Source organism: Erpetoichthys calabaricus, chromosome 3, assembly GCF_900747795.2.
Source record: "Erpetoichthys calabaricus chromosome 3, fErpCal1.3, whole genome shotgun sequence".
In the NCBI taxonomy this organism is placed as follows: domain Eukaryota; kingdom Metazoa; phylum Chordata; class Cladistia; order Polypteriformes; family Polypteridae; genus Erpetoichthys; species Erpetoichthys calabaricus.
The window spans coordinates 288407612-288434511 of record NC_041396.2 but is presented as its reverse complement, the minus strand read 5'-3'; the positions used below and the strand labels follow the sequence as shown (position 1 = coordinate 288434511).

Below are 26900 nucleotides of genomic sequence, written 5' to 3'. Positions count from 1 at the left end.
GGGCCTGAACCTATGCCTCTGTGAATGGGGGGCAGACCACAGGTGGTCAGAGTGGGGAAAACCCATCTGTGACACCATCATCCTTAACACTGGAGCCCCACAAGCATGTGTTTTAAGCCCCCTGCTGTACTCTGTGTATACCCATGACTGTGCAGCCACATTCACTCTAATTCCATAATTAAGATTGCTGATGACACCGTGGTGCTGGGTCTCCCCTCAAAATAACGATGAGGCAGTGTACATGAGGTCAGTAGAGAGCGATGTAGCTTCGTGGTGTCAAGCAGATAGCCTCCAGCTAAATGTCTGTAAAACCAAGGAACTGGTTGTGGACTTCAGCAGGACGTAGCAGTGGTCCCACACTCCTCTACCCATCAGTGGGATCCCAGTGAAGACGGTAAACACCCAGTTGATATCTCAAAGGACTTGAGCCGGTCTTTACACGTACAAGCACTGATCACAAAGGTTGTATCATTTGAGGCAGTTGAGGACATTTAGGGTATCCTCAGTACTGTACAGGGGCAATAGGAAGCGTACTAAGCCAGAGCATCACATCCTGGTATGGCAGCTGCTCAGTGCAAGCCATGCAGAGAGTGATGGGAATGGCAAAGTGTCTCACCAGGTGTGCTGTGCACGCCCCCTACAGGACATTTACAGTAGGAGATGTAGAAGCAGAGCAGTCCAAACCATTAAAGATCCTTCACACCCCATAAACTGCCCATTCACCCTACCGTTTCCGTAGTTTTAGGGACTTAAAAGGAGCTTCTTAAGGCCAGTTTATACTTCACGCTCAGAACGTGCATGGCATCATGGCTGCCACGCGCTCCCGGTGTTCATTTGACGTGACCTCTGAGCAGGTCCTCAGAAATTAACGTGATGTGCGTGTGAGTTGCAGTTCCAGCAAAAAGTCGAGGACGCACAGTGTGATAAAGTCAGAACGTGTCGTCAGAGTCTCTGTTTACTATCTACATGTGACAGAAAGCCACTTTGGAGATCCTACAGGTTCAATGTGGTGAAACAAAATGCCGACATACAAATGCATTTGTTGGTGCTTTTATATTCAAACATCACATATTCCCATTTCATAATGACACGACACATTAAGAGACTCGCATACCAACTTCTGTGCCGTCTTTCTTTTGCACCTTCACAACAGCATCAGAATATACAGCGGCGTATTTGAGCCACAGAGAAACAAATTAAGGACACGGTGCAAAGGTGTATTTTGTGATTAAAGTGGAAATTTGGGCTTTAATCTCGAACTGTCCACTTTAATCTCGTAGTTTATTTTATCATTGAAGTAGACCGTCGTAAACGTCATCTTAAAACCAACCCAGTTGTTAATCGCTATGCACTTCTGGGGCTTCCTCGTAAACTGACAGCAGCGGCAAGCAGCAATCACCACACACAGAACACATTACATTTATGATATTTCAGCTCTCTGCACATTTACAATCCTTAGAATTATACAGTACTTGATATCACTTTCATGATGAAATGCCTTAAACTATGTTTATTACATTTTACAGATAAATTATTCATTTAAATAATGAATAAGTTTAATAATTACACATGTGGGGGCGACACAGTAGCACAGCTGTCTCACAGGGAGTCACGTCACTGGTGTTCCCTGCCTGGAGTTTGCATGTTTTCCTGCTGGGTTTCCACAGTGTGCTCTGGTTTCCTTCCAATGACAAGAAGGTTTGGGGATTTGCTGATGCTAAAATGATGCTAGTGTACATGAGTGCGTATATTCATCTTGTGATGAGCTGATGCCCCGTCCATGGATTGTTTCTGCCTCATGCCCAATGCTTGCTGGAATGGGCTCATCCCTGAGTTGATGGATTTAATCATTAAATATCCATCCTTTTCAGGGATATTGTGTCAAGGTGTCATCGGAATTTAATGGATGTTTCAGGCAATTCACAACACAACAAAGCCAAACCTGTTCTCACCGTGATGATATCGCACTGCCACCTGGTGGACTCTTTCAGATTTACATAAAGTACACGTGCAAGTGTTAACAGTACAACGCTTACGTAGCAGTAGCGTCCACTGGAGCACGCGTTGCGTGAAGTATAAACCTGGTGTAAATCAGGACACGCCACTGCTGCTCGACCTCTTATTTAGCTAAGTCATATTTTTTTGTTAATATAATACCGCTATCATATTCTCTGTTTATGTATCCGTAGCTACATTATCTGTCCCCTTATATCATTTCTCTAATGCACAGTCTGTTGAACTAATCAGGCTTGCATTTCACTGCACACTGTACATGTACAAGGGGGCATTCAATAATTTATCTACCCGAGTATGAAAGAAAGCTGCAAGAATGTTGAAACAAGTCTGGAGATGTGGTGCCAGGTCTTAAGGTTACTCCTGTACAGTTGTGGCACAGTGCGAGTCTAATATTCCAAGAGACAGGAGATCAGGAGAGTCCTCGTGCAAATCAAGTAAGAATATGCTAGATTGGGAGCAACTTTCACAAAAGATGGGGAAAAGCCAAAGGAGATCCCTGAACGCATGACTGCACTTTATGGCGAGTCTGCCCCCATCATCCTACAAAGTCAAATTTTGGCAGCAAGCCGTTTAAGTAAGGTTGAGAGTCCATTGAAGATGACCCCTCGCACTGGACAGCCTGTGGAAGTGTGCAAGAAAGTCGAGGATTTCATTTGGTCAGACAGAGGAATTTAGGGCCTCTCGGCAGGTACAGTTTGGAAAATAATTTGTGAAAAGTTGGGCAGGTCAGTGTGAGATGGGTTATGAGAATGCTGACGCCATGTCACTAGTGCTGTCAGGAGAACTTGGAGGTCCTCTGTGAAGACCAAGTGAATTTCTTTTATCATTTGGTGACTGGCGATGAGACTTGGGTCTGTCACAGAGATCCCAAGTCCAACATGGAGACAATGCAGTGGAAGCACAAGTCATCCCCCACCCCAAAAAAGTTCAAAACAGAATAAATCTGTAAGCAAAGTCATGGCAACTGTCTTCTGGGCTATTGAAGGACTTTGGCTTCTGGAGTTTATGCAACACAAGATAATCATAACCGGTTATGGGGAGTTACGCCAACTCAATGATCACTTTGTGGGAGTCGGTCAAGGAGAAAAGACGAGGAAAACTCACAGCAGGCATGCTGCTGCTGCTTCATGATAATGCGCCGGGTCATATGTCATGTTAATCACTGGCTACCATCCGAAAATGTGGCTTCCACAGCTAAACCGTCCACCCTTCAGTCCTGACCGGCTCCTTCAGATGATTTCATGTTCCGAGTTTTGAAGAAATCTCTCCGTGAACAGCGGTTTTCAAGTGATGAAGACGTCAAGGCAGCTGGGAGGTCCTGGTTTGAAAGTCAAACAGAAGATTTTTTTTTTTTTTAAAGGGGCTAAAGTCATTGCAGGAAAAGTGGATGAATGTATAGAGCCACCAGAGGACTGTATTGAAAGATAAAACAAACATTTTTTGAAAACTCTCTTCTTTCCTACCGAGGTAAATAAATTATTGAACACCTCTCGTATAATTGTGTATGTGATGAATAAAACGGATCTCGAGTCTTGAGGTTAGGGTTACGTTTCATGCACTCCCATGGCTCTTCTATTAGATTTATAGACCCCTGTAGAGGAGCCTCCCTGATGCCCTTTTGACCCTCGATGATATTGCAGGGACGACAAGGCACCCTGCGTGACACCGAATGGAGAGGTGCTTACTGACAGCTGAGCCATTCTTAAAACTCCACTGCTAGGTCAGCCCCATTGTCGGGGCTCGGTTTGCTTCTACATTTCACGGCCCTCCCTTCTTACCCATTGTGAATGATGAGGTCCAGATTTAAAAAAATAAATAAATAATAATTTTATGGTTAGAAGAAGGTCCAGTGGATAAATCCTCTGAATCTCTACATTTTCGTCAGTGCTACGTTATGGTTTTTATGTTTATGTAATCTTACTGAGTCATCCATCCATCCATTAGCAAAATTTCATGATGACTTCACTGAAAATTGTTCTTTTTAGACAGGTTTCATTAGGTTCAGCCCCACCTCCTCATAAAGACCACCCATCTGGCTTCAGTTGAAATGATTGGCAAACCAGCTTCTCCAGGTTTTGCCCTCAAAATCTCCACAGGGAGACCACTCATTTGACATGGCTGAAAATGACTGTTCTTCCTTTCTCGAACCAGTTTGTCCAGGTTTAGCCCCACCCCCTCAGGGAGACCACCCATCTGACATACCTGAAAAATCATTGCTCCGCCTTTGTAGACCAACTTCCCCAGATTTAGCCCCACCCCCTCAGGGCATCCACTTTTTTGACGTCACTGACACTGACCGTGATTGCTCTGCCTTTCTCGGGCTGGTTTCTCTAGGTTTAATCCCGCCCCTGGAGACCACCCATCTGGCTTCACTAAAAATGATTTTTCTGTCTTTATAGCCCAGCTTTCCCCAAATTGGATCCCGTCCCCTTGGAGACCACCCAACTTGCTTTACTAAAAATGATTGCTCCGCCTTTCTAAACCTTGTTAGGGTCTGGCCCTGCCCTCCCCTTTCACAGAAAACCACCTAACTGGCTTCACTGAAAAGTTTTGCTCCACCTTTCTTGATCAGCTTCCCTGTTTTGAGACCACCCACCTGTTTTCATTTAAGATGGTTGCTGTTCTTTTAGAGACCACTTTTTTATGGATTTGACCCTACCCTCCCCACAGAAACCACCCAACTGGCTTCACCAAAAATCGCTTAATTGACTTAATAGACCAGCTTTTTCAGTTTGGGCCCCACTCTTTTAGAGACCACCCAACTGGTTTTACTGCCTTCCTAGACTAGCTTCTCAAGGTCTGATACCCACCTCCTTAGGGGAAACCACCCACCTGGCTTCAGTGAAAATTAATTCTTCACTTGTTGCTTCCATTGGTTTGAGACCACCCACCATTTTTCACTTAAAATTATTGCTCCATGTATGCAGACAAGCTTTACCAAAATTGGCCCCACCTTATGAAGAAACCACCAATCTGGTTTCACAAAAATAAATTTTGTTCCACCTTTCTACAGGTTTAAGACCACCCAAATGGCTTCAATTAAAATGATTGTTTGGGTTCCCCAGGTTTGACCCCCATCTACCAGGAGGCCACCCAACTGGCTTCACTGAAAATGATTGCTCCACCTTTCTTAATTGGTTTCCCTGGTTTGAGACCACCCAACTGCTTTCATTTAAAATTGTTTCTCCACCTATATAGACCTGCTTCCCCACGTTAGGCCCCACCCACCGAGATCGCCCAGCCAGATTCACTGAAAATTGTTGCTCCCCCTTTTTAGACCAGCATTCCCAGGACAGGCACAACACCTTCTTTGCTTTATTGAAAAATTGTGCTCCACTTTTCTAATTCAGCATCCCCAGATTTGAGACCACCCACCTGGCTAGAGTTTAACTGATTTGCTGTCCTATACCAGGTTTGACCCCACCCTCCCTTAAGACCAGCCAACTGGCTTCACTGAAATTTACACCCCGCCTCCCTAGACCAGCTACCCCAGGTTTGGCCCTGCCCCTGGTGATAAACCCCTCCCATTTTCTACACAGCAGCTTAGGTTTGATATTTCTCCTGTTTTTATCTTAATATTCTGCGTAATTTGTAGCACATCATACAATGTTCAACGTCGTCCTCCCAACTGGTCACGAAATGCAAGCCTTAAGCAGGACTACCATGCAAATAGGTGTTGTTTACTGCTTTTGTGTTGCTGTCCCACAGTTGTCCACTTTCAGTGTGTTCTTTGCTGATCCCAAATTTTGTATCTTGACAGGTGGACAGCGACACCATTTGGAACGAGATGCATACGTCCACATCTGCCCGAATGGCTGCTGGCTGCGTCACAGAGTTGGCCTTCAGGGTGGCCAAGGGAGAACTTAAGGTAGAGAATGTTTGCATCAGCTAGTGGGACATTTTTTAAAAGTGGTCTTACTTTGAAACATGTCACAAACTGAGGACATTCAGACGTACACGTTTGTGTTGGGATTGCTGGTTGTAAACTACGACCTGTAGCATTAGCAGTCTGGCCCGATGGTGGCAAAGCGAAAATCCATCAATCACTTGACTCAAAGAGTTAGAATATCCGATGGTGCTGTCAAAGTGTGTGAATGATGACGGAGCCACTGCAGGGATCTAAATAACAGCTGCCCTCAGCTTGAGGCTCCACTTCCTTTACTTACATGATGTGCTCTGAGCTGGTTGGCATACGGCTGAGGCGCTGGTATCATCATGTCCCACAGCACTGCCTGGCTTTTCATTGGTAACAATAAGCAAGCGTGGCCTCTCGTCTGGCGGAAAGACAGCACCCACAAGAGCTACTGCCGGGTGTTTACAGAACTTTTCAACAAGACAAATGACAGGCCTCTTTGCCCGCCGTCTTGGCTGCTAGCTCATCCCTGCCAACGTTCCAGAAGCAAAACAGAGGAAGGCTTTTGGGCAAAGGGGGGGTTGTGGAGGGTTAAAGCTCTGTGTGTGTGGGGGGGGGGGACTGGGGGATTATTTATTTTGGCAGTTCTTAATTTTTTACTTACATTACTGTAATTTGAAGTAGCATCATGTTGACATAAATCTTTGAAGAGCTATGATGATCTCTTTATGGCTCCCTTCCCTTTTCCAGAATGGTTTTGCCATAGTGAGGCCGCCAGGACATCATGCTGAACCATCCAATGCCATGTAAGTGTCTCGGTTTTACAAGCAGGTGATTTGGGAGGATTGTAAAATGTGAAATATTATTGTGTGTGTGTGCTGTTTGTGTGTTATAAATATGTATACAGAGTACAGTGTGGACTACAGTTTATAAACAGCACTGTTTACATGTGTTTGTGCTTGGAGTGTGTGCAGAGGGGGGACTCTGGACCCCATGCTGCAACACCTAATGTAAGTAATTTACACCTGGAAACTTATGCTCTCCACATAGCTTTGATTATAGGGTGTATACATGCCTCTATGTATGTACTGCTTTACGTGTTTTATTATATACATATATATATTTGTGTGTGTATATACTAGCAGTCCCGCTCAGCTCCACAACGCGTAGTGGTGAATCAAGACAGCGAGGGGTGCCCTGCCCGGCTCACCACTCCTGATGTCACGCTTCCCCCTCCTATCGGCCCACAGCCTCTGTCTCAGATTAGATTAGATTATATCACTCCTGCAAGCACACTGATTCTTAGCTCGATGAGAGAAGTCGGAATGTTCAAGCAAATTCTAGAAAATAAAAACCTCTATCAAAATCCGTTAAGTAGTACTCTCGTGAAAAGCAGACAGGCAGGCGTTGAATATATATATATTCAATATATACAGTACTGTGCAAAAGTTTTAGGCAGGTGTGGAAAAAATGCTGTAAACAAAGAATGCTTTCAGAAATATAAATAATGATTGCATTTTGTAAATTGATAACAATAAACAAAGTGAGTGAACAAAAGAGAAATCTAAATCAAATCAATATTTGGTGTTACTACCTTTTGCCTTCAAACCAGCATCAATTCTTATAGGTCCACTTGCACAAAGTCAGGGATTTTGTAGGATTCTAGTCAGGTGTCTGATCAACCAATGATACCAAACAGGTGCTAATGATCGTCAATGTCACACGTAGGTTGAAACACAGTCATTAACTGAAACAGAAACAGCTGTGTAGGAGGCTTAAAACTGGGTGAGGAACAGCCAAACTCTGCTACCAAGGTGAGGTTGTGGAAGACAGTTTCATGTCATGGCAAGATTGAGCACAGCAACAAGACACAAGGTAGTTCTACTGCATCAGCAAGGTCTCTCCCAGACAAAGATCTCAAAGCAGACTGGGGTTTCAAGATGTGCTGTTGAAGCTCTTTTGAAGAAGCACAAAGAAACGGGCAACGTTGAGGATTGTAGATGCAGTGGTCGGCCAAGGAAACTTATTGCAGCAAATGAAAGTCACATCAAGCTTATTACCCATCGAAATTGGAAGATGTCCAGCAGCGCCATCAGCTCAGAACGGGCAGAAACCAGTGGGACCCAGGTATACCCGTCTACTGTCCGGAGAAGTCTGGCCAGATGTTATCTTCATGGAAGAGTTGCAGCCAAAAAGCCATACATCTGACGTGGAAACCAGGCCAAGCGACTCAAGTATGCATGAAAACATAGGAACTGGGGTGTTGAAAAATGGCAGCAGGTGCTCTGGACTGATGAGTCAAAATTTGAAATATTTGGCTGTAGCAGAAGGCAGTTTGTTCGTCGAAGGGCTGGAGAGCGGAACAATAATGAGTGTCTGCAGGCAACAGTGAAGCATGGTGGAGGTTCCTTGAACATTTGGGGCTGCATTTCTGCAAATGGTGTTGGAGATTTGGTCAGGATTAATGGTGCTCTCAATGCTGAGAAATACAGGCAGACTCTTATCCATCATGCAATACCATCAGGGAGGCGTATGATTGGCCCCAAATTTATTCTGCAGCAGGACACCAAACATTAAGCCAAAGTCATTAAGAACTACCTTCAGCGTAAAGAAGAGCAAGAAGTCCAGGAAGTGATGGTATGGCCCCCACAGAGCCCTGAGCTCAACATCATCGAGTGTGTCTGGGATTACATGAAGAGACAGAATGATGTGAGGAAGCCTACATCCACAGAAGATCTGTGGTTAGTTCTCCAAGATGTTTGGAACAACCTACCAGCCGATTTCCTTCAAAAACTGTGTGCAAGTGTACCTAGAAGAATTGATGCTGTTTTGAAGGCAAAGGGTGGTCACACCAAATATTGATTTGATTTAGATTTCTCTTTTGTTCATTCACTGCATTTTGTTGATTGATGAAAATAAATGATTAACACTTCCATTTCTGAAAGCATTCTTTGTTTACAGCATTTTTTCACACCTGCCTAAAACTTTTGAAGAGTATATATATATATATATATATATATATATATATATATATATATATATATATATATATATAGTCATATGAAAAAGTTTGGGAACCCCTCTTAATTGTTTGGATTTTTGTTTATCATTGTAGCAACTTCCTTTTAATATATGACATGCTTTATGGAGACAGTAGTATTTCAGCAGTGACATTAAGTTTATTGGATTAACAGAAAATATGCAATATGCATCATAACAAAACAAGACAGGTGCATAAATCTGAGCACCCCAACAGAGATATGACATCAATACTTAGCTGAGCCTCCTTTTGAAAATATAACAGCTTCTAGATGCTGTCCTCCAATAGCCTTTGATGAGTGTCTTGATTCTGGATGGAGGTATTTCTGACCATTCTTCCATACAAAATCTCTCCAGTTCAGTTCAATTTGATGGCTGCCGAGCATGGACAGCCTGCTTCAAATCTTCCCATAGATTTTCGATGATATTCAAGTCAGGGGACTGTGATGGCCATTCCAGAACATTGTACTTCTCCCTCTGCATGAATGCCTTTTGTAGATTTCAAACTGTGTTTTGGGTCATGGTCTTGTTGGAATATCCAACCCCTGCATAACTTCAACTTTGTGACTGATGCTTGAACATTATCCTGAAGAATTTGTTGATATTGGGTTGAATTCATCTGACCCTCAACTTTAACATGGACCCCAGTCCCTGAACTAGCCACACAGCCCTACAGCATGATGGAACCTCCACCAAATTTGACAGTATGTAGCAGGTGTTCTTCTTCCGTCATGCAAAGCACTTTTTGTTATGACTAAATAACTCAATTTTTTTCTCATCAGTCCAAAGCACTTTGCTCCAAAATTAATCTGGCTTGTCTAAATGAGCATTTGCATACAACAAGTGACTCTGTTTGTGGCGTGAGTGCAGAAAGGGCTTCTTTCTCATCACCCTGCCATACATACTCTAAGTACTTTGTGCAAATTGCGCTGAATTGTAGAACGATGTACAGATACACCATCTACAGCAAGATGTTCTTGCAGGTCTTTGGTGGTGATCTGTGGGTTGTCTGTAACCATTCTCACAATCCTGCGCATATGCTGCTCCTGTATTTTTCTTGGCCTGCCAGACCTGCTGGGTTTAACAGCAACTGTGCCTGTGGCCTTCCATTTCCTGATTCCATTCCTTACAGTTGAAACTGACAGTTTAAACCACTGAGATGGCTTTTTGTAGCCTTCCCCTAAACCATGAGACTGAACAATCTTTGTTTTCAGATATTTTGAGAGTTTCTTTGACGATCCCATGCTGTCACTCTTCAGAGGAGAGTCAAAGGGGAGCACAACTTGGGATTGACCACCTTAAATACCTTTATATCTCATGATTGGACACACCGGTCTATGAAGTTCAAGGCTTAACTTGCTCATCCAACCAATTTGGTGTTGCCAGTAATCAGCATTGAGCAGTGACAGGCATTCAAATCAGCAAAATGACAAGGGGACCCACATTTGTGCACAGCCAGTTTTTAACATTTGATTTCATTTCATACAACTAAATACTGCTTCACTAAAAATCTTTGTTCGGTAAACACCCCAGTACTCAGATGTTCCTAGGAAATGAAAGACATACCACTGTTATCTTTTTTGTTGAAAGCAGAGTCAATTATTATGCAGGCTGAGAGGGGCTCCCAAACTTTTTCATATGACTGTGTATCATGTCCAATCAGCTGAATTTACCACAGGTGGACTCCAATTAAGCTGCAGAAACATCTCAAGGATGATCAGGGGAAACAGGATGCACCTGAGCTCAATTTTGAGCTTCATGGCAAAGGCTGTGAATACTTATGTGCATGTGCTTTCTCAATTTTTTTATTTTTAATAAATTTGCAAAAATCTCAAGTAAACTTTTTTCACGTTGTCATTATGGAGTGTTGTGTGTAGAATTCTGAGGAAAAAAATGAATTTAATCCATTTTGGAATAAGGCTGTAACATAATAAAATGTGGAAAAAGTGATGCGCTGTGAATTCTTTCCGGATGCACTGAATATATTAAATGTAGAATGACTGTCCATCTGTACGTTCCCTTTGACTGATCTGTACCAAATTTTCCATAGTTGCTCTCAAGGACCATACAGACAAGATAGACAACTTTGGAACCAAAATTCTGACCTTGAGTGTCCCAGTGTTTTTTTTTTTTTTCTTTCCCTGTGTGCTACAGTTTGCACACCAGTGCCACCTGCTGGCACGGAGCAAATGAAACATCTGCACAGACTGACTAGCAGACAAGGACTGAGAGGTTTTCCTGTTCTCCCCAGGTGCGGTGATGCGAGTCACAGTAGCCGTACTGTCAGCCATTCTCCTCTGACCTTTAACATCAACAAGGCGTTTCTCTTTATCATTCTGAGCTGTGGAGTGTTGCTTGAGATGGGGGTTAAATGAGTTTAGCACAAGGCTGCAACATAATAAGATATAAAAAAGTTGAAAACTTTTTGTTTTTCTTCTTTGCATATCCATGTAAATGTAATCTTTGCAATTGTGACAGAAAACGGGGAAGAAAATAATAATCTGCTCCCCGACTCTTTACCTGGCATGGCCACCCCAACACACGGCGTCTGTTGTATGGCCTGAACTTCGGCGTCAGGGCCAGCGTGCTCCGTGGCCACTCATCTTGGCTCCACTTCAGTTCCCCTTTGCCGCATCACCTGCCATGAAGCGTGAGGGTCCTAAATGTGGAGCGTCTGTGTGTTTCAAGTGCTAATCAGTGCCAGATGTTCCATAATGATGTCAGGATAATTCTATCCTAAACTGGATATTTATGGGTTGATGGTGACAGGATGGGGGTGGTGGTGGTGGTCTGTGAGGGAGGAAGTTGATTTATTTCTTTTTTTCTTTTTTTTTCTGACTTTGTCAGCTCTAACTCTGCCTCCCTGCCCAATGTGCTTTTGTTTTTAGGGGGTTTTGTTTCTTCAACTCGGTCGCCATTGCAGCAAAGCAACTACAACACAAACTCAACGCGAGCAAGATTCTCATAGTGGACTGGGTAAGAAGCGCCAACGGCTTTGGAACGATTTGGGCTTTGCATGAATATGAAACCTAATGGAGGATGAGGGGTCCCTGTGAAATAAAGAACAATGTAGACGGACAATTTAATGAAACTCAGTGCATAATAGTGCAACACATAATTATTATGAACAGAATTTGTTAAATGTTTTATCAGTCTTATGTAGTGCTTTGCACAGTCAATCCTAACACAAATGTTTCATTAAAGAAATAAGCCAAACCAATCAATATTCCATTGGGATAGCAAACAGGGAGAGTTATCAGAACGCATTTGATGAGGTGCCATGTGACAGGGTGGGCATCAAACTCAAAGAGGTGGGAGGTCAGGGTGTGGTGTATGCAGATGGGTGCAGATGTCTCAGACACAGGAAGCAGAGGAGGGTGATGGTGCAAGGAACCTCATCAGAACTGGCTGATGTTAAGAGTGGCGTCCAGCAGGGGGCAGTGCTGGGGCTGCTGCTGTGTTTAATAAATAGAAATCACTGCAAAAAATGCATGTGCAAAAATTAGAGACACAAAAAACTTTAAATGGGAGGAGCTTTGCTTTTATTTAGCAAACAAATCTGTCAATGGGGTATGCAAAATTTACTTGACAAGATTTCTTAAAGTAAGCTAAATGATCATAAATACACATATTTTGATAAGTCGATAATTCTTACAATAAGGAAAACAAGATTTAATGTCACAGTATAAATACTTTTCCACTTGCTTAGATTTCATTTTTTGCAGTGAATGGTTTAGATAGATAGAAAGATAGATACTTTATTAATCCCAAGGGGAAATTCACAAGATTTAGATAGGATAAGATTTAGATAGGAATATAAGTAACAAGCTGGTTAAGTTTGCAGATGATACCAAGGTAAGTGGATTAGCAGATAATTTGGAATCCGTTATATCATTACAGAAGGACTTGGATAGCAGACCGGCTTGGGCAGATTTGTGGCAGATGAAATTTAATGTCCGTAAATGTAAAGTATTACACATAGGAAGTAAAAATGTGAGGTTTGAATACACAATGGGAGGTCTGAAAATCGAGAGTACAGTAATCCCTCCTCCATCGCGGGGGTTGCGTTCCAGAGCCACCCACAAAATAAGAAAATCCGCGAAGTAGAAACCATATGTTTATATGGTTATTTTTATATTGTCATGCTTGGGTCACAGATTTGCGCAGAAACACAGGAGGTTGTAGAGAGACAGGAACGTTATTCAAACACTGCAAACAAACATTTGTCTCTTTTTCAAAAGTTTAAACTGTGCTCCATGACTAGACAGAGATGACAGTTCTGTCTCACAATTAAAAGAATGCAAACATATCTTCCTCTTCAAAGGAGTGCGCATCAGGAGCACAGACTGTCACAAACAGAGAGGAAAGCAAACAAATCAATAGGGCTGTTTGGCTTTTAAGTATGCGAAGCACCACCGGTACAAAGCTGTTGAAGGCGGCAGCTCACACCCCCTCCGTCAGGAGCAAAGAAAGAGAGAGACAGAGAAAAACAAACAGTCAAAAATCAATACGTGCCCTTCGAGCTTTTAAGTATGCGAAGCACCGTGCAGCATGTCGCTTCAGGAAGCAGCTGCACAGAAGATAGCAACGTGAAGATAATCTTTCAGCATTTTTAGACGAGCGTCCGTATCGTCTAGGTGTGCGAACAGCCCCCCTGCTCACACCCCCTACGTCAGGATCAGAGAAAGTCAGAGCGAGAGAGAGAAAAGTAAGTTGGGTAGCTTCTCAGCCATCTGCCAATAGCGTCCCTTGTATGAAATCAACTGGGCAAACCAACTGAGGAAGCATGTACCAGAAATTAAAAGACCCATTGTCCTCAGAAATCCGCGAACCAGCAAAAAATCCGCGATATATATTTAAATATGCTTACATATAAAATCCGCGATAGAGTGAAGCCGCGAAAGGCGAAGCGCGATATAGCGAGGGATCACTGTACACCTTATGAGAAGGATTTAGGAGTCGTAGTGGACTCAGCACTATCAACTATATTGTACTATCAATCAGTAATTGCTAACGCCTACTTCTTTGTAAAGAACTATGCCGTACCAGTCTCTGCTTTAGATATCACCTGGCACATTACGTCAAAATAGGTAACCCGTCCAGTTGGACTTGTATAGCACCTTGCATAATAAGTACTATTACTAAGGTCTTTAGCCATATCAGCTTTTATTTTATACCAGCTGTGTAAGCCTGTGCTGTAAAAAGCCCGGGCTCCTAGAATCCATAGATTTCAATCAATCAATCGCATTAGTTGTGCATTAGCAGTTAAGCAAGTTTCTCTCTCCTCTGCGGTTTTGTTTTGCCGATGTGCTCGCCTCCGTTGTCTATCAAACGTTCAGTGAGTTTTTCTTTCCTAAGAGGTTTAGTTTTGACGATGTGCTCGCCTCCATTGTCTATCAGCAGCTAATCAAGCGTCTCTTTCCTTGGAGGGTTTGTTTTGCCGATGTACTTGCCTCCGTTATCTATCGATGGCTAAGTGAGTTTTTCTTTCCTCGGAGGTTTAGTTTTCCGATGTGCTCGCCTCCATTGTCTATCAATGGCTAAGCGAGCTTCTCTTTCCTCAGAGGTTTCGTTTTACCAACGTGTTCACCTTCCTTGTGTATCAATGGCTAAGCGAGTTTCTCTTTTCTCTGAGGTTTCACTTTTGCGACAGAGCCGCTCTCTTTGAGCTTCATGCTGCAGCCTCACACTTCCGGACCGGACAGACAGGCACACAACACTCGCACTTGTAGACGTTTATATAGAAGATAACACCTTTAACTGCAGGCACAATTACAAATGTGGATTATATAGAGCCTTTCATTGTGAGCAGTAGCACAAAGCACTTTAAAACAAAACTAGTCAAATCACAGAGTGTTCTAAGGAGCTCAAATTTGTCTCTTTAAATAAATTATGCAGCTCATTCCATAATACCCTAATTTTTTAATCTAATCCACACCCAAATCTAATCTGCATTCAATTTTTGGCAATTTCTTAAATGGGAAAAAAAGTTAGTTTGCGGTTCTAATCCACACCTTTCCTTCAGCCGGCCCTCACCAGTTTTGAAAAATCAAACACGCGGCTCCTTCAGAAGTAGCGCAGTGGGTGTCAGCTGCATTATCGTCAGATGTTTCCAAGAAGTGTTGCATAAGCAATGCTTTGCACGGATCCAAAGATTACATTCTCTAGGGAAACGAAGGTGAAGGTAAAGATGATGGTGGCTGGAAAGATGACAATTCATTTATGAGAGATAACGGCGAGTCTGATGAATAATAAAGATTGACGCTTTTTCCCTTTTATTTTCAATTCCTTTCCTTTCAGCTGAAAGACTTACCCCAAGAGGTGGAATAGCTAATAGCGCAAGTATATTGTTCTTACGCCACATCCAGCTCTCGACCACGAATCTTATCTACACGCAATTCTAATCCGCGTCTTATATTTTTTTTTAGCCCTCTGAAACTGTAAGAAGTGTGCAGATTAGAATTGAAAATATGCGGTAAGCACTAGAATAGACATTTTATAGAAAGCAAATGGAAGAGGCTAGGATGGAAAACCTTCGGACCCTCAGCTGAAGACGCCTGCCTGTGATGATGTTTTTCCAATAGGCTTATTGCCACAGTCTTAATGAGGTCAAATTGTTTCTTCTCTTCAATGCAGGACGTCCATCATGGCAACGGGACCCAAGAAGTTTTCTATAGTGACCCTAACGTGTTATACATTTCGCTGCATCGCTACGACAATGGAAATTTTTTCCCTGGCAGTGGTGCCCCGAACGAGGTAAGTGTGGATCCTTAAACCCGTCCCTGCTGATCTGGTCCAATAATTTTAGGGTTTGCGGACTCCAGCACCAGGGGAGTATCTGGACGTGAAGAATGTGACGTCTGCAGAGTCGTCCCATCCTAGAAGTACAGACTGGGGTGTTGGGGTTAGGGGGTGTCCAGGCCTGTTTAAAATGGAGATGCGGCCTAGTCAGACCGGTGTGTGCCCCTCAAAGGGGTCTTTGTTCTATACAGCATTATTTAGTAAAGTCAAGGGGTGGGGGGAGAGCAAGGGCTGCCGAAGAAGCTGGCAGTAGACAGGCAGCCTCATCTGTTTCCATTTCAGACGCATCCTGCCCATGTGAAATATCAAAGCGATCCTGAGGCTGCTTAAGAAGCAGTTAGGCCTGATAGGTCTGGGAGGATTCATCTTGTAAGAAAAAAGAAAAGAAGAATTACTGCTCCACTTTGAGGCGGCACGGCTGCCTTGCAGCTACAGAGTCCAGCATTTGAACGCTGGCCAGGACGCTGTCTGTGTGGAGTTTGCCTGTTCTCCCCCAGAATGTTACAACAACCGTTGACTAGATCAGGCCATTCAGCCCAACCAGCTCATCAATCCTATTCATCTAAATCAGGGGTGGGCCGCAGTGGCTGCAGGTTTTCATTCTCACCCTTTTCCTAATCCGTGACCAGGTTTCACTGCTAATTAACTTCTTTCCCTTTCATTTTAATAGCCCTGTTTTAAAGGATTCAGTCCTCTGAATTGATTCTTTTCTTCATTAAACGGCAGCCAAATCAAAAATGAGACGTGAAACGAGCCCACAGATGTCCAGCTAAATTGGGCCTTCAGACTCCAGCCAGTTTCATTCCAACCAGTTTCTTAATGAGAAGCAGATTGTTGCTGTTAATTAATCCCTTTATTTAATTCCATGGCTTATTGCTTCTCTCATTCTGCAACAGCAGACATGTCCAAAAACACCGTCAGAATGTTTTGGTGACCTGAGAAGTCAACCTTACCGAGACCTTCACCTTTGTTTATTTCAGATATTGCATGCTGGGCACAGGCGAGATCGTTATGTAGCGGCTCGTTTTGTGTCTCATTATTCTTTGGCTGCCAATCAACACTACAATCCCTGAAGCCAACGAAAAAACTTGTAATCCCGGCCCACCTTCAGTTCCTTCACATCTCTCTATTAGTGTCTTTTGTGTTGTAAATGTGTCGATCTGTGCAAGCAGCCTGCTATACCATCCTCACCACTAACTCGGGCAAAAAGTTCTCCCAGCTCAAGTCTTCTTTATTTGCGTGTGAGGTCCTTGAGCTGTATTGGCTAAATAATATATCGTTATTTGGAACAAATGCACTTCATATTTGTTCCGTGTCTACAACGATTGGTGTAAATGTAGGATGACAGGAAATGCGAGGCAAGAAATGTTGAAAGTCTCCTCAAAGTTAGTGATGGCTGATATGCCCTCATTCATGTTGTAAGTACCAAGGAGGATGGCCAGGCATCCCGACTGGGGCGGAGGGTGATCTCTTGTCTGGCCAGGGCAATATAATAGAAAGATGGTGGGACTGGAGACACAACCCATCCAGGATGCCATGCAATTCTCATCTTAACTGAGAATGAAGGAATGAATATTGGATGGATGACTAGGTGAAAAATACATGCCAGTGCAGTTCATACCCTCGCCCCGAAGGTGGCAGTGTTCCTCTGGGCTGATCTCCATTAGATCACCAGCAGGGTTGCATGAGACTTGCAGTGCGGAAGTGCAGCCTTGTCGGGGTCCTTGGGTGCCACTAGAGGGCGCTGCGTTTGGAAGGGGCTGGGGTTCGGGGGTTGGGTTGATGGAGATCAGCCCTGGTTTCCACATGACCAAGAAGTGCTCTCAGCAAGCAATTCATTTCTGGGTCTGCGCCCACCTCTCACACGAGAGCGGAACGAGAGAAGAAGCAGTGAATGAAACCATTTTGGGGGTTACGATGAGTTGGGGTAATATTGGGGTTAATAGTGATTGTGTTCCCTTAAAAGGTGGTAGTGACAAATAAGTCTTTTATTTGAACCCGGAACAGTGTTGGGTGTAATTGTGTCTGAGGCGCCCCCTTGCGGTAGGGCTGCACGATTAATCTTTTTTTTCTCATGATAACGATATTTATGACCCACGATCAGTTAATAAATATCGTCGCGATTTTACAGTATAAAGACCAAACTGTTTTTTTATGGGCTGAGTTTACGGATTGGACTGCGTCACTATGACGTTACTGCGTCTAGATTGCAAGCGCTTTCTGAAGCAGTAGAAGTCAATAGCAGCAATAACAGTCAGTCAGAATAAACATATGATGGCGGAGCAACGTGCAGAAGTGCGATCGTTAGTTCCTAAAAAGGGGTCATACTCAGTTGTCTGGAATTATTTCGATTTCGAGGAATGTGATGTTGATCAGGTACGAGTCTTGTGCAAACTTTGCTCCTGTTCCGTCCAAACGTCCCAAGGTAACACAACAAACTTAAAAGCCACCACAAAGTACACTATCAAGAATTTCAACGACTGAAGGCACAAACAGCAACAACAAAAAATTACCAGCCATCCACAACACAGACAACAATATCAGGGACATTGTTCAATGCAATACCATATCTGCCTAGCTCGCAAAGACACCGGGAAATAACAGAGGCGATCACGTACCATATAGCCAAGGATATGTGTCCAATAACCACCGTGAGCAGTGAGGGGTTTAACAAAATGATCGCAACACTTGATAAAAGATATAGCATTCCCTCTCGCAACCATTTTTCCAATGTTGCGCTGCCCTCGCTGTATGCGAAATGCCGAAAAGAAATAGAAAGAGAAATTCTCAGGCTCAGCCTTGAATATTTTGCTGCCACGACCGACTTATGGTCAAGCAGAACTGCGGAACCGTATTTGAGCTTGACAGTTCATTTTATTGACAGCGAGTTTGAGATGAAAAGCAAGCTTTTGCAAACTTCGTTTTTCCCACAAGACCATACAGCGGAGTTTATTGCAGTGGGCCTCAAAGAAGCGATGTCCGCTTGGGGCTTGGTGGAAGAAAGACTTGTGTGCATCACAACGGACAACGCAGCTAATATGATTAGGGCAGCATCTGTGAATAACTGGCCGAGGCTACACTGCTTTGGTCACAGACTTCATTTACCAAAGAAATAATCGTCATTATTAATCGTGATAAAAATTTTGAGCAAAATAATCGTGATAATCATTTTTTCTGTTATCGTGCAGCCCTACCTTGCGGTCACAGTGTCAATACCTCATTTGTAAGTTTAAAAAAAAAAAAAAAGTTGTTGTTTGATGAAATTGAGATTCAGGCGAAAAGGTGGGGTGGGTGAGCACCAGTGGGATGGTGTTTTGTGTTTGTTCTTATATTGCTCAAAAATCTGCATTCCTGTTTCATTTTATCAATAAAAATTTTATCGCCAAAAAAGAAACTTAGGCGAAAAGAAAAAAATTGTTTCTGCAGAGACCCGCCTGTATAGTGTTCAGAGTTTGGTGCTCGGTAATGATGCCAAATTTGGTTTAGTTCTCCCGGTTTTGACCCTTTGAACCTATGTGTTCGTATTCTGGTCCTTTAATCCACCCTAGAAGAATGGCAAATGTCTGTATCTGTGTGCCCGTCTGGTTGCCATGTTATTCCAACCACACAGAACAACAATAATAATAATAATAATAAAATACATTGCATCTGTCATTCCAACAGATGGCACATCATAAACATTAAAACTGCTTCTGTAAGTCCAGTAGCAAATGTCATGTAACAGAGACATATGTATTGCATTCAACTTTCCAACAGATGGCACATCACAAACATTGTATTACTACAAATGTTGGCAAGGCACCTTATGCTAGAATGAAAAAATACAATACATTTTATTACTACATGCATTACAAAATACATTTCTACAGATGATGCACTGCAGAAATAATACAGTGAAATAATCAGTTTTGACTTTCGGCATTGACCTTGCCCCCGCATCTTCTGATCATAATCTTATTATTTTATTTACTGCCCTGCCTCTGTATACCGTATATACTCGCGGATAAGTCGGGGTTTGATTTTACAATATAATTTCCGGTATTTTATAATGTCTGTCGTATAAGTTGAATGCGGAAAACTTTCTATTGGTCCAAGAGATGATGATATGCTAACATTCACCTGAGAGAGTAACCACGGAACACACGGCCTTTGTTTTCTATGTATTGTGGCTACGTGATCACACGGTAATACCGAACTATTCCAGAGCAAAGTTTGCACTGATTTGTGTTTTTTGTATCTCACACCCTCATACACCTTTATCGTAAGAGCCTCCCTTATCTACGTTCAATCAGAAGAAAATATGAAACTGGTTTTAAATTAAACGTCGTTGAAGTGGCAAAAGAATTTGGTAACTGTGCTGCTGCAACAAAATTTGATGTGTCTGAGAAACTGATGTGAGATTGGTGGAGGCAAGAAGATGTAAAAAAAAAAAAAAAAAAAATGATATGCATTTTTGAACGGGTGTATAAGTCAGGGTCTGATTTTATGATCGGTTTTTCGGGTTTCAAGACCCAAGTTATACACGAGTATATACGGTATGTATCGAAGTGTTTGATCTCAAAGCCTCTTTGTCACATGTTGCTAGCACATCCTAATAACATTTAATATGACCATCTCATACCCAATTCTGGGTTAACTCCAGGCTATTGCCTATCTTAGCAGCAATGGGCACAAGGCAGGAAGCCATTATGGAAAGTGTAGCAGGCATTGAGTTTGAAGGCTGTGCAATAGAATGGGGTGGTCAGTCATGTCAGAAGCTGCACTTAAGTTTCAGGGCCTGCCGTCAGCATGCCGTTCCTCCAAGTTTGTGTCTGTTTTACTCGGGGCCTGAAGTGATTCTAATGAATCACATTCTCTGCTTAGATCATGTGGACGACCAGGTGGAGTATTAATGGCAGCAGGATGCACTATGGGAAGTTCGGCTGGGAAACCCCTGGGTCCTGACCTTCATGTGGGTGTTACTTGGACACGTACGACCTACGTGATGATTCTTGCAGACTACGTACACCTCGGTATTCCGCAATGGCAGTGCCCTCTTTCATCAGGATGCTACACTGCAAAAAATTGCTCAGGAATGGTTGGAGGAACATGGCAAAGAGTATAAGGCCTCCAAATTCCTCAGATCTCAGACTAGTCAAGCATCTGTGGGATGTCCGATCCATGTAGGTCCCACCACCCAACCTGCGGAGCGTGAGGGGTCTGCTGCTAAGATACCACAGGATGCCTTCAGAGGTCTTGTGAAGTCCATGCCTCGACAGGTTACGAGGTGGACCTACACAATATTTGGCAGATGGTTTTGATGTTGTGGCTGATTAGCATGTATCATATATGCAGTATACTGTATGTGTGTACATACTTCTTTAATACTTTTGTATTGTAGGCAGATAGTTGCCATGTCATCTGTAGACCCGGAGACGTCATGATTGTTTGTGTTGCTGCCGTGAATGAACACTCAGAAGATGCCTGAATGGCAGTGTAACAGCTCAGTCTGCACGTTTTCTGACACCAGCCTTCTTTCTTTTGCAGGTCGGGACTGGACCAGGCGAAGGTTTTAATGTTAACGTAGCCTGGACTGGGGGTCTGGACCCACCCATGGGAGATGCAGAGTATCTTGCCGCATTCAGGTAAGAAGAGGAGCGGACATTAATGCCAAAGCCCATCACATCTGCACTACTGCACCCCGTTCATAATTTCAGCCTGCGTCGTCTGCCATATTTTGATGATATTTTGTGCTCCTTGATGTTAAGTCATCTAATCTGATCAGCCCTAAATTCTCCTCCTCCCATCTCATTGACCGTTTTATCCCACTTTGTCCGCGCTGTCTTATTCGCAGTAGCCCACCTCTCTTACCCTTTTTACATTCTGGTCGTCTCACTCCGTTTTTTTAAAATATGGCTCGAACGGATTCAGGTAAACAATGGAGGCTGGCACGTGAGTGAGGAGGGCCCCGCCCACTTTCCCCTCCCCTCGGCCCCCAGGCTCTCTCTCGGATTCAGTTAAATAAATCGGTACTGCAAGCAAACTATGATTCTTAGCGAGGAATGTTCAAGCAAATTCTAGAAAAAAAACACACAGCCTAAATCCGTTAAGTAGTTCTCTCGTTCGCTAGCTAAGTGGATCTAAGATACGCCCTGAGGCTGACATGTGAGTGAGGAGGGCCCTGCCCCGCTCCCTACTCCTGAGGCCCTACCCTCCTCCCCTTGGGCCGCTACGTCTCTCTTAGATTAGCACGAATAAATCGGTACCGCAGTACCGCAACTGTGATACTGAGTGCGATGAGAGAAGTTGCAAAATCAACCGGAATGTTCAAGCAAATTCTAGAAAAAAAAACCCGATCTAAATACATGAAGTAGTTCTCTCGTGAAAAGCGGACAGACATAAAGACAGACGGACGTAGGATTTTTTATATATATATATATATATATATATATATATATATATATATATATAGAGTGGACCCTTGACTTAAGAACTCAATTTGTTCACGAGGGCTGGTTGTAAGTCAAGACTATTTTTCCCATAAGAAATAATTTAAATACCCATAATGCGTTCCGAACCTCCCACAGCAACACTTACTTAACCTTTTCATAATAAAAAAGGGTTGTATAATGTGTATAATTTACCAAAACACCAATAATTTTTCTAATGTACTAACCAAAAAGTTATAAAAAGTGCCTAGCCTACCAGAAACAACAATTTCATACTGTACTCACCATTTAAGTTGACATCTTTGGGCTGCAGGAAGGGAGGAGGAGGAGAATTAAATGGAAGGTGGTTATTGTTTGGAAGGAGCCTCCTTATACAAATCTTTTCTTTGTAAAATTGTCGATGGTGGATTTCGACATGCTGTACATATTAGCGAGATCGGTCACACAAACGCCACTTTCATATTTCCGCACAATTTCCTTCTTCGTTTCGATTGTGATCGCTTTCTTTATCTTCGTTACCTTCTCTTCCTTCCTTAGCAATTATCGAAATAAATTATATAAATCACTGCACTGACTGAAATTACATTCACAAACACATGTATCTGGGCTCCGACTGACACTTACAAACGCACTCGGCTGTTTGTTTACAATCTCACAAGTGGATACACGTGACCACATTCGGGTCGTAACGCAAGATGTTGGTCGTAATTCAAAACAAAAATTTTGGTTGTAAATCAAGTTGTTTGCATGTCAGGCCGGTCGTACAGTATATCGAGGGTCGACTGTGTGTGTGTGTGTCTCTGTGTCTATATATATATATATATATATATATATATATATATATATATATATATATATATATATATATATATAATAAGAGAGAGAGAGAGATAAGGATGACATTATATAAGGTCGATAGATACATGGATATGGTGTACTACCACCCTGTCTCCTCTTTTGTCCCCATTTATTTTTTCATTATTTGTCACCTCCCATCCACTCTCCTGTATCCCTTTTCCCTTTCTTTCTTCACTTTGGTTCCCATTCTGGACTCCAGCCCTCCATTCTTTTCTCCCGTTTCTTCTTTTTCGGTCACAATTCTGTACCCCATGTTTCCTTTTCTCCTTATATTTTCCCTTTTCCTGACCTAAATATCCACTCCGCTATCCCACTGAAATCCTTATCCATGACTTCCTCTCTTCTTTCTCAAGTGCACGACTGCTAAAATGTTCCCACTGCCTCTGTTTCGGCAGAGAAAGAGGAGGAAGGTGTCTCTTACACTTCGTATCTGAAGGGATATTTGCCGATCATCACCCGACCCCCCCCCCCACTTCGAGGTAGTCATGAACGGAAGGACGCTCAGTTGCTTTGCACATTCCAGTAAGAAGCTTATTTTTAGCCACATATGAAGTAAAAGGCCACAGTGTCATTCACGAATCAAAGGGCGAGATGGGCCGACATTACGGGACGGTTCGCTTTATTTCAAGCCTCAGTTCCCATCCAGTCCTGGGATGGGCCTCACCAGCTTTTCCCCAGACCACAGCTCAATGGTGCATGGTAGCAGCTGCGTCTTAATCTGCATTGCAGTCTCCAGTCCAAACAGATACGTTTTGTTCGTCATTCGCTCACTCGATCCTTCCCAGCCCCGGTCGTAGAATAACACGAGTCTGCTCCCAGCAAAATGGCACAGAGCTGGCATAGCTGCTTTCTCTTTACTCCAGGGACAAAACACTGAAGTAAAGCAAGGGGGGGACGCACTACATCTGTAAACAATAACACTTTGTACTACGGGAGCCTCTGGCGGCCGGACCCCCTCCTCACCCCCACCCCCACCGCGCTATTGTGCGCATTAAGATATTACACTCCCGGCGTGTTGCTTTATTGGTCTGAAAAGGGTGGCTGTTTGTCTGCGCTGAGAAGCGGGGTGGCATGGATTGTTGGGGGGTGGGGGGTGGTTTGTTATAGAGAATCTAAAGCTGGATAATTAGGCCTAATGGATTTCAGATGGGCTTCCATAGAACTGACAATGACGTGCAAGGACGACAAGCCCTAAATGGGAACCAGACGGCAGTGGAGGGCTTTGAACTTTGGCGATGAGAGAGCGAGAGATTTAAAACACAAGCAGAACCTCGCCGTCCCCGATGGGGGCAGGCAACTTAGAGGTATGGCACACATTAAAGCCTTGATTGACCCCCTCTGGGACCCTCGTCGGGTTCTACAGCTTCATTAGGATTTTGAATCCCTTGCTGGTATGTGGAGTTGGTGGCTCTATCTCCTGAGCTGGGTTTGCAACCAAATTGCTTAAATTAAATGCAATGCCACCTTGTGGTTGTATATTGTAATTGTGCTGAAAAATATTACTTCTCAACCTTTTCTGGTGTTGCAACCCAGTTTTTTTTCTATAGAAGTATCTTTGTAGCGCAATCCTTCCCCTTTGGTGAATCGAGCACGATTGCCCTTTCTGCTTGGTGATGTCCCGCTAGAGACTGTTGGTAATATGTTAAAATATATATATATTTTTTAACTCCGTAGCTTAGTGGAGGTTAGCATAGTTGCAGAGCAGTACCAAGGTAACAGAATATCAAAAAAAGCTATAAGTCAAAGCAGCAGTTCACCTACGTTTGGCTCCACAAAGTGTTCATCGCCACTAAAGACAGCACAGCCCCAAACTCAAACGGCAGGCTCGACGCCAACACAGGCCCAAAATTAGAGTCAAGTTTTTAAAGTGTTATAAATGCTACATTTCCACAAAAAAATGAGGAGAGGAAAACCATAACAAACCTCGGGTAAAGAACAAAACAAAGTTAGGTAAATATTTAAGGCATTTCTTAACATGTTGACTGCTAAATACGATTTAACTCATAGGGGAGGCGATCCATAGACGCATGCAACCTTCGAGTTATGCCCAAGACCGGATTTACTTTTTTTTTTTTCTTTCCCCACAATCCAATTTTGCCTGTTAGTGTCTTTGAGACCCAGTCCATGACAACAGTCAAATCGGGCGGGGGCTTCTTTTTGGAGAATCTCTACTGATAGTCATCTTCCCTCTAGGAGAATCACTGCTGCTAATCATTGAGGTCTGAGCCCACCGAGAATCTCTTCGCCGTCAACAGTCATAGCAGAGCAGTGCTGATAACTGAGATCTGTACGTGACCCTCTCCCATTGAATACAACAGTGATTCTCAACTCTGTGTGAACCAAAAGCCAGCCACCCGTGACCCATTTTTGGTCGTAACCTATACTAGCAACCCGGGGGCGGACTGGCCATTAGGGCATTTGGGCAATGCCCGGTGGGCCGCAGACTCTGGTCTGGTTTCATGAAATAAGTTTTATGTACTGGTTTACTGTTTGACATTAAAATTCATTTTCTAAGCTACTAAACATTATCTGTCTAGTACTGTGATTTATATAGTCCTATATAATATACCGTATTACGTCATCAAGTTGTTTTAGTTGTCAGTACACAACGTTGCAGCGAAAAATTTGGTCAAAACTGCCTTTTGCCAATTTCTGTTTCGATACCGCTACATTCCGGTTAGCATATACGTTATTGCAATTTATTTTATCACATGTCTAGTATTTAAATTCTTCGGTACTAATAATTAGTTTAGATTATGTATGATGCATTTTATTGTTCTTGGGTCGTTCACGCGAATGATAATTAGTGGTTTTCAGCTGCAATTATTAGTCTGATGAAATAAGTTATAAAGCACAGGATAGGAATTTTTCATATTAGGACGGAACATTTATAGTTTATCGTTAAGTTAATGGAACATTTCAATCATGTGAGGTTTTCATGATAACCTTGGTTATAATTTATTCCATTGTAAATGAGCAGCCTACTAGGGTACTGGCACTTGGACATGACATTGACATTTGACATGTACTCTAATAACGTGTAAGCCGTGTTACTACATTTTTATTTTTCATTAAATTTTATTTCTAAGCATGTTGTCAGATTTTTAAGTTGTGTGTAAACAACAGTGTACAGATTAAGTTTAGACAGAGTTCATACCATAGGTTCATAGCAAGTAGCGAGCCGTGTACCCATCACAGATTTTAAGAAAATTACAATGAATAATGGGCCGACCTCGTCACCTCACCTGTTGAAGAGTGCCAGGACGGTTTTGAGACCCAGTCCGCTCCTGTAGCACCCATATCCTAGACCAGGGTTTTTCAACCAGTGCACCATTAAAGCTATCCAGGTGATAGAGTAGCACACCGAGTGTTACCAGATAAGATACCTGCAAACCCAAAGGAGGACACCGAAAGTCATGATAAAGGAGGACAAAGGAGAACGCATCCCATTCTATTCATGAAGCACAGTGTGAACTGCGTGTTACAATGAAACTTGAAAATGACTAATTTTGACAGGTCACAAAACGAGTCATCAGAATTAAAAGTTCTAATATAACAATGCAGTTTCATATTTTTCAAACGAGGCGACTTTTCGCAGCAGTTCATCTTTCCCAGCACCACTGGTGTGGGACTCCAGCATGTGGCTTCACAGATTCTAACAAATGTTTCGGTTGAAAAAATGATATGGCTTTTGAAGACAAAGCAGACATCTTTACCATGTTTCTGTGTGTTTAGCTGGTAACGTGTCGATCTAAATCAGTGGTACCCTTGTTTGCAACGGACACGTAAGAATCACAAACCAAACACTTCGCTTCGTTTTCTGTGCTTCCTTCACCAATCATGGATACTTTGTTTTCATGCGGTCCGAGAATTTGCATTTCCTCTTGTTAGTGTTACTGCCAGAC

The 26900-nt window shown here is 42.9% G+C and overlaps 2 protein-coding genes across 7 annotated transcripts in view; one reads left to right on the top strand and one right to left on the bottom strand.

The window, feature by feature from the left end:
• slc48a1a (solute carrier family 48 member 1a) overlaps positions 1–26900 on the bottom strand; it is a 1064469-nt gene that overhangs the window by 719268 nt on the left and 318301 nt on the right. The gene's annotated exons all lie outside the window — the stretch shown is intronic.
• Positions 1–26900, top strand: part of hdac7a (histone deacetylase 7a) — a 291449-nt gene that overhangs the window by 233369 nt on the left and 31180 nt on the right. For all 6 annotated transcript variants that reach the window (XM_028792700.2, XM_051924333.1, XM_051924334.1 and 3 more), the window contains 5 exons: positions 5777–5884; positions 6620–6675; positions 11797–11884; positions 15545–15664; positions 21236–21333. In XM_028792700.2, the coding sequence (XP_028648533.2) occupies positions 5777–5884; positions 6620–6675; positions 11797–11884; positions 15545–15664; positions 21236–21333 (470 nt within the window). The remainder of the gene's footprint in view (positions 1–5776; positions 5885–6619; positions 6676–11796; positions 11885–15544; positions 15665–21235; positions 21334–26900) is intronic.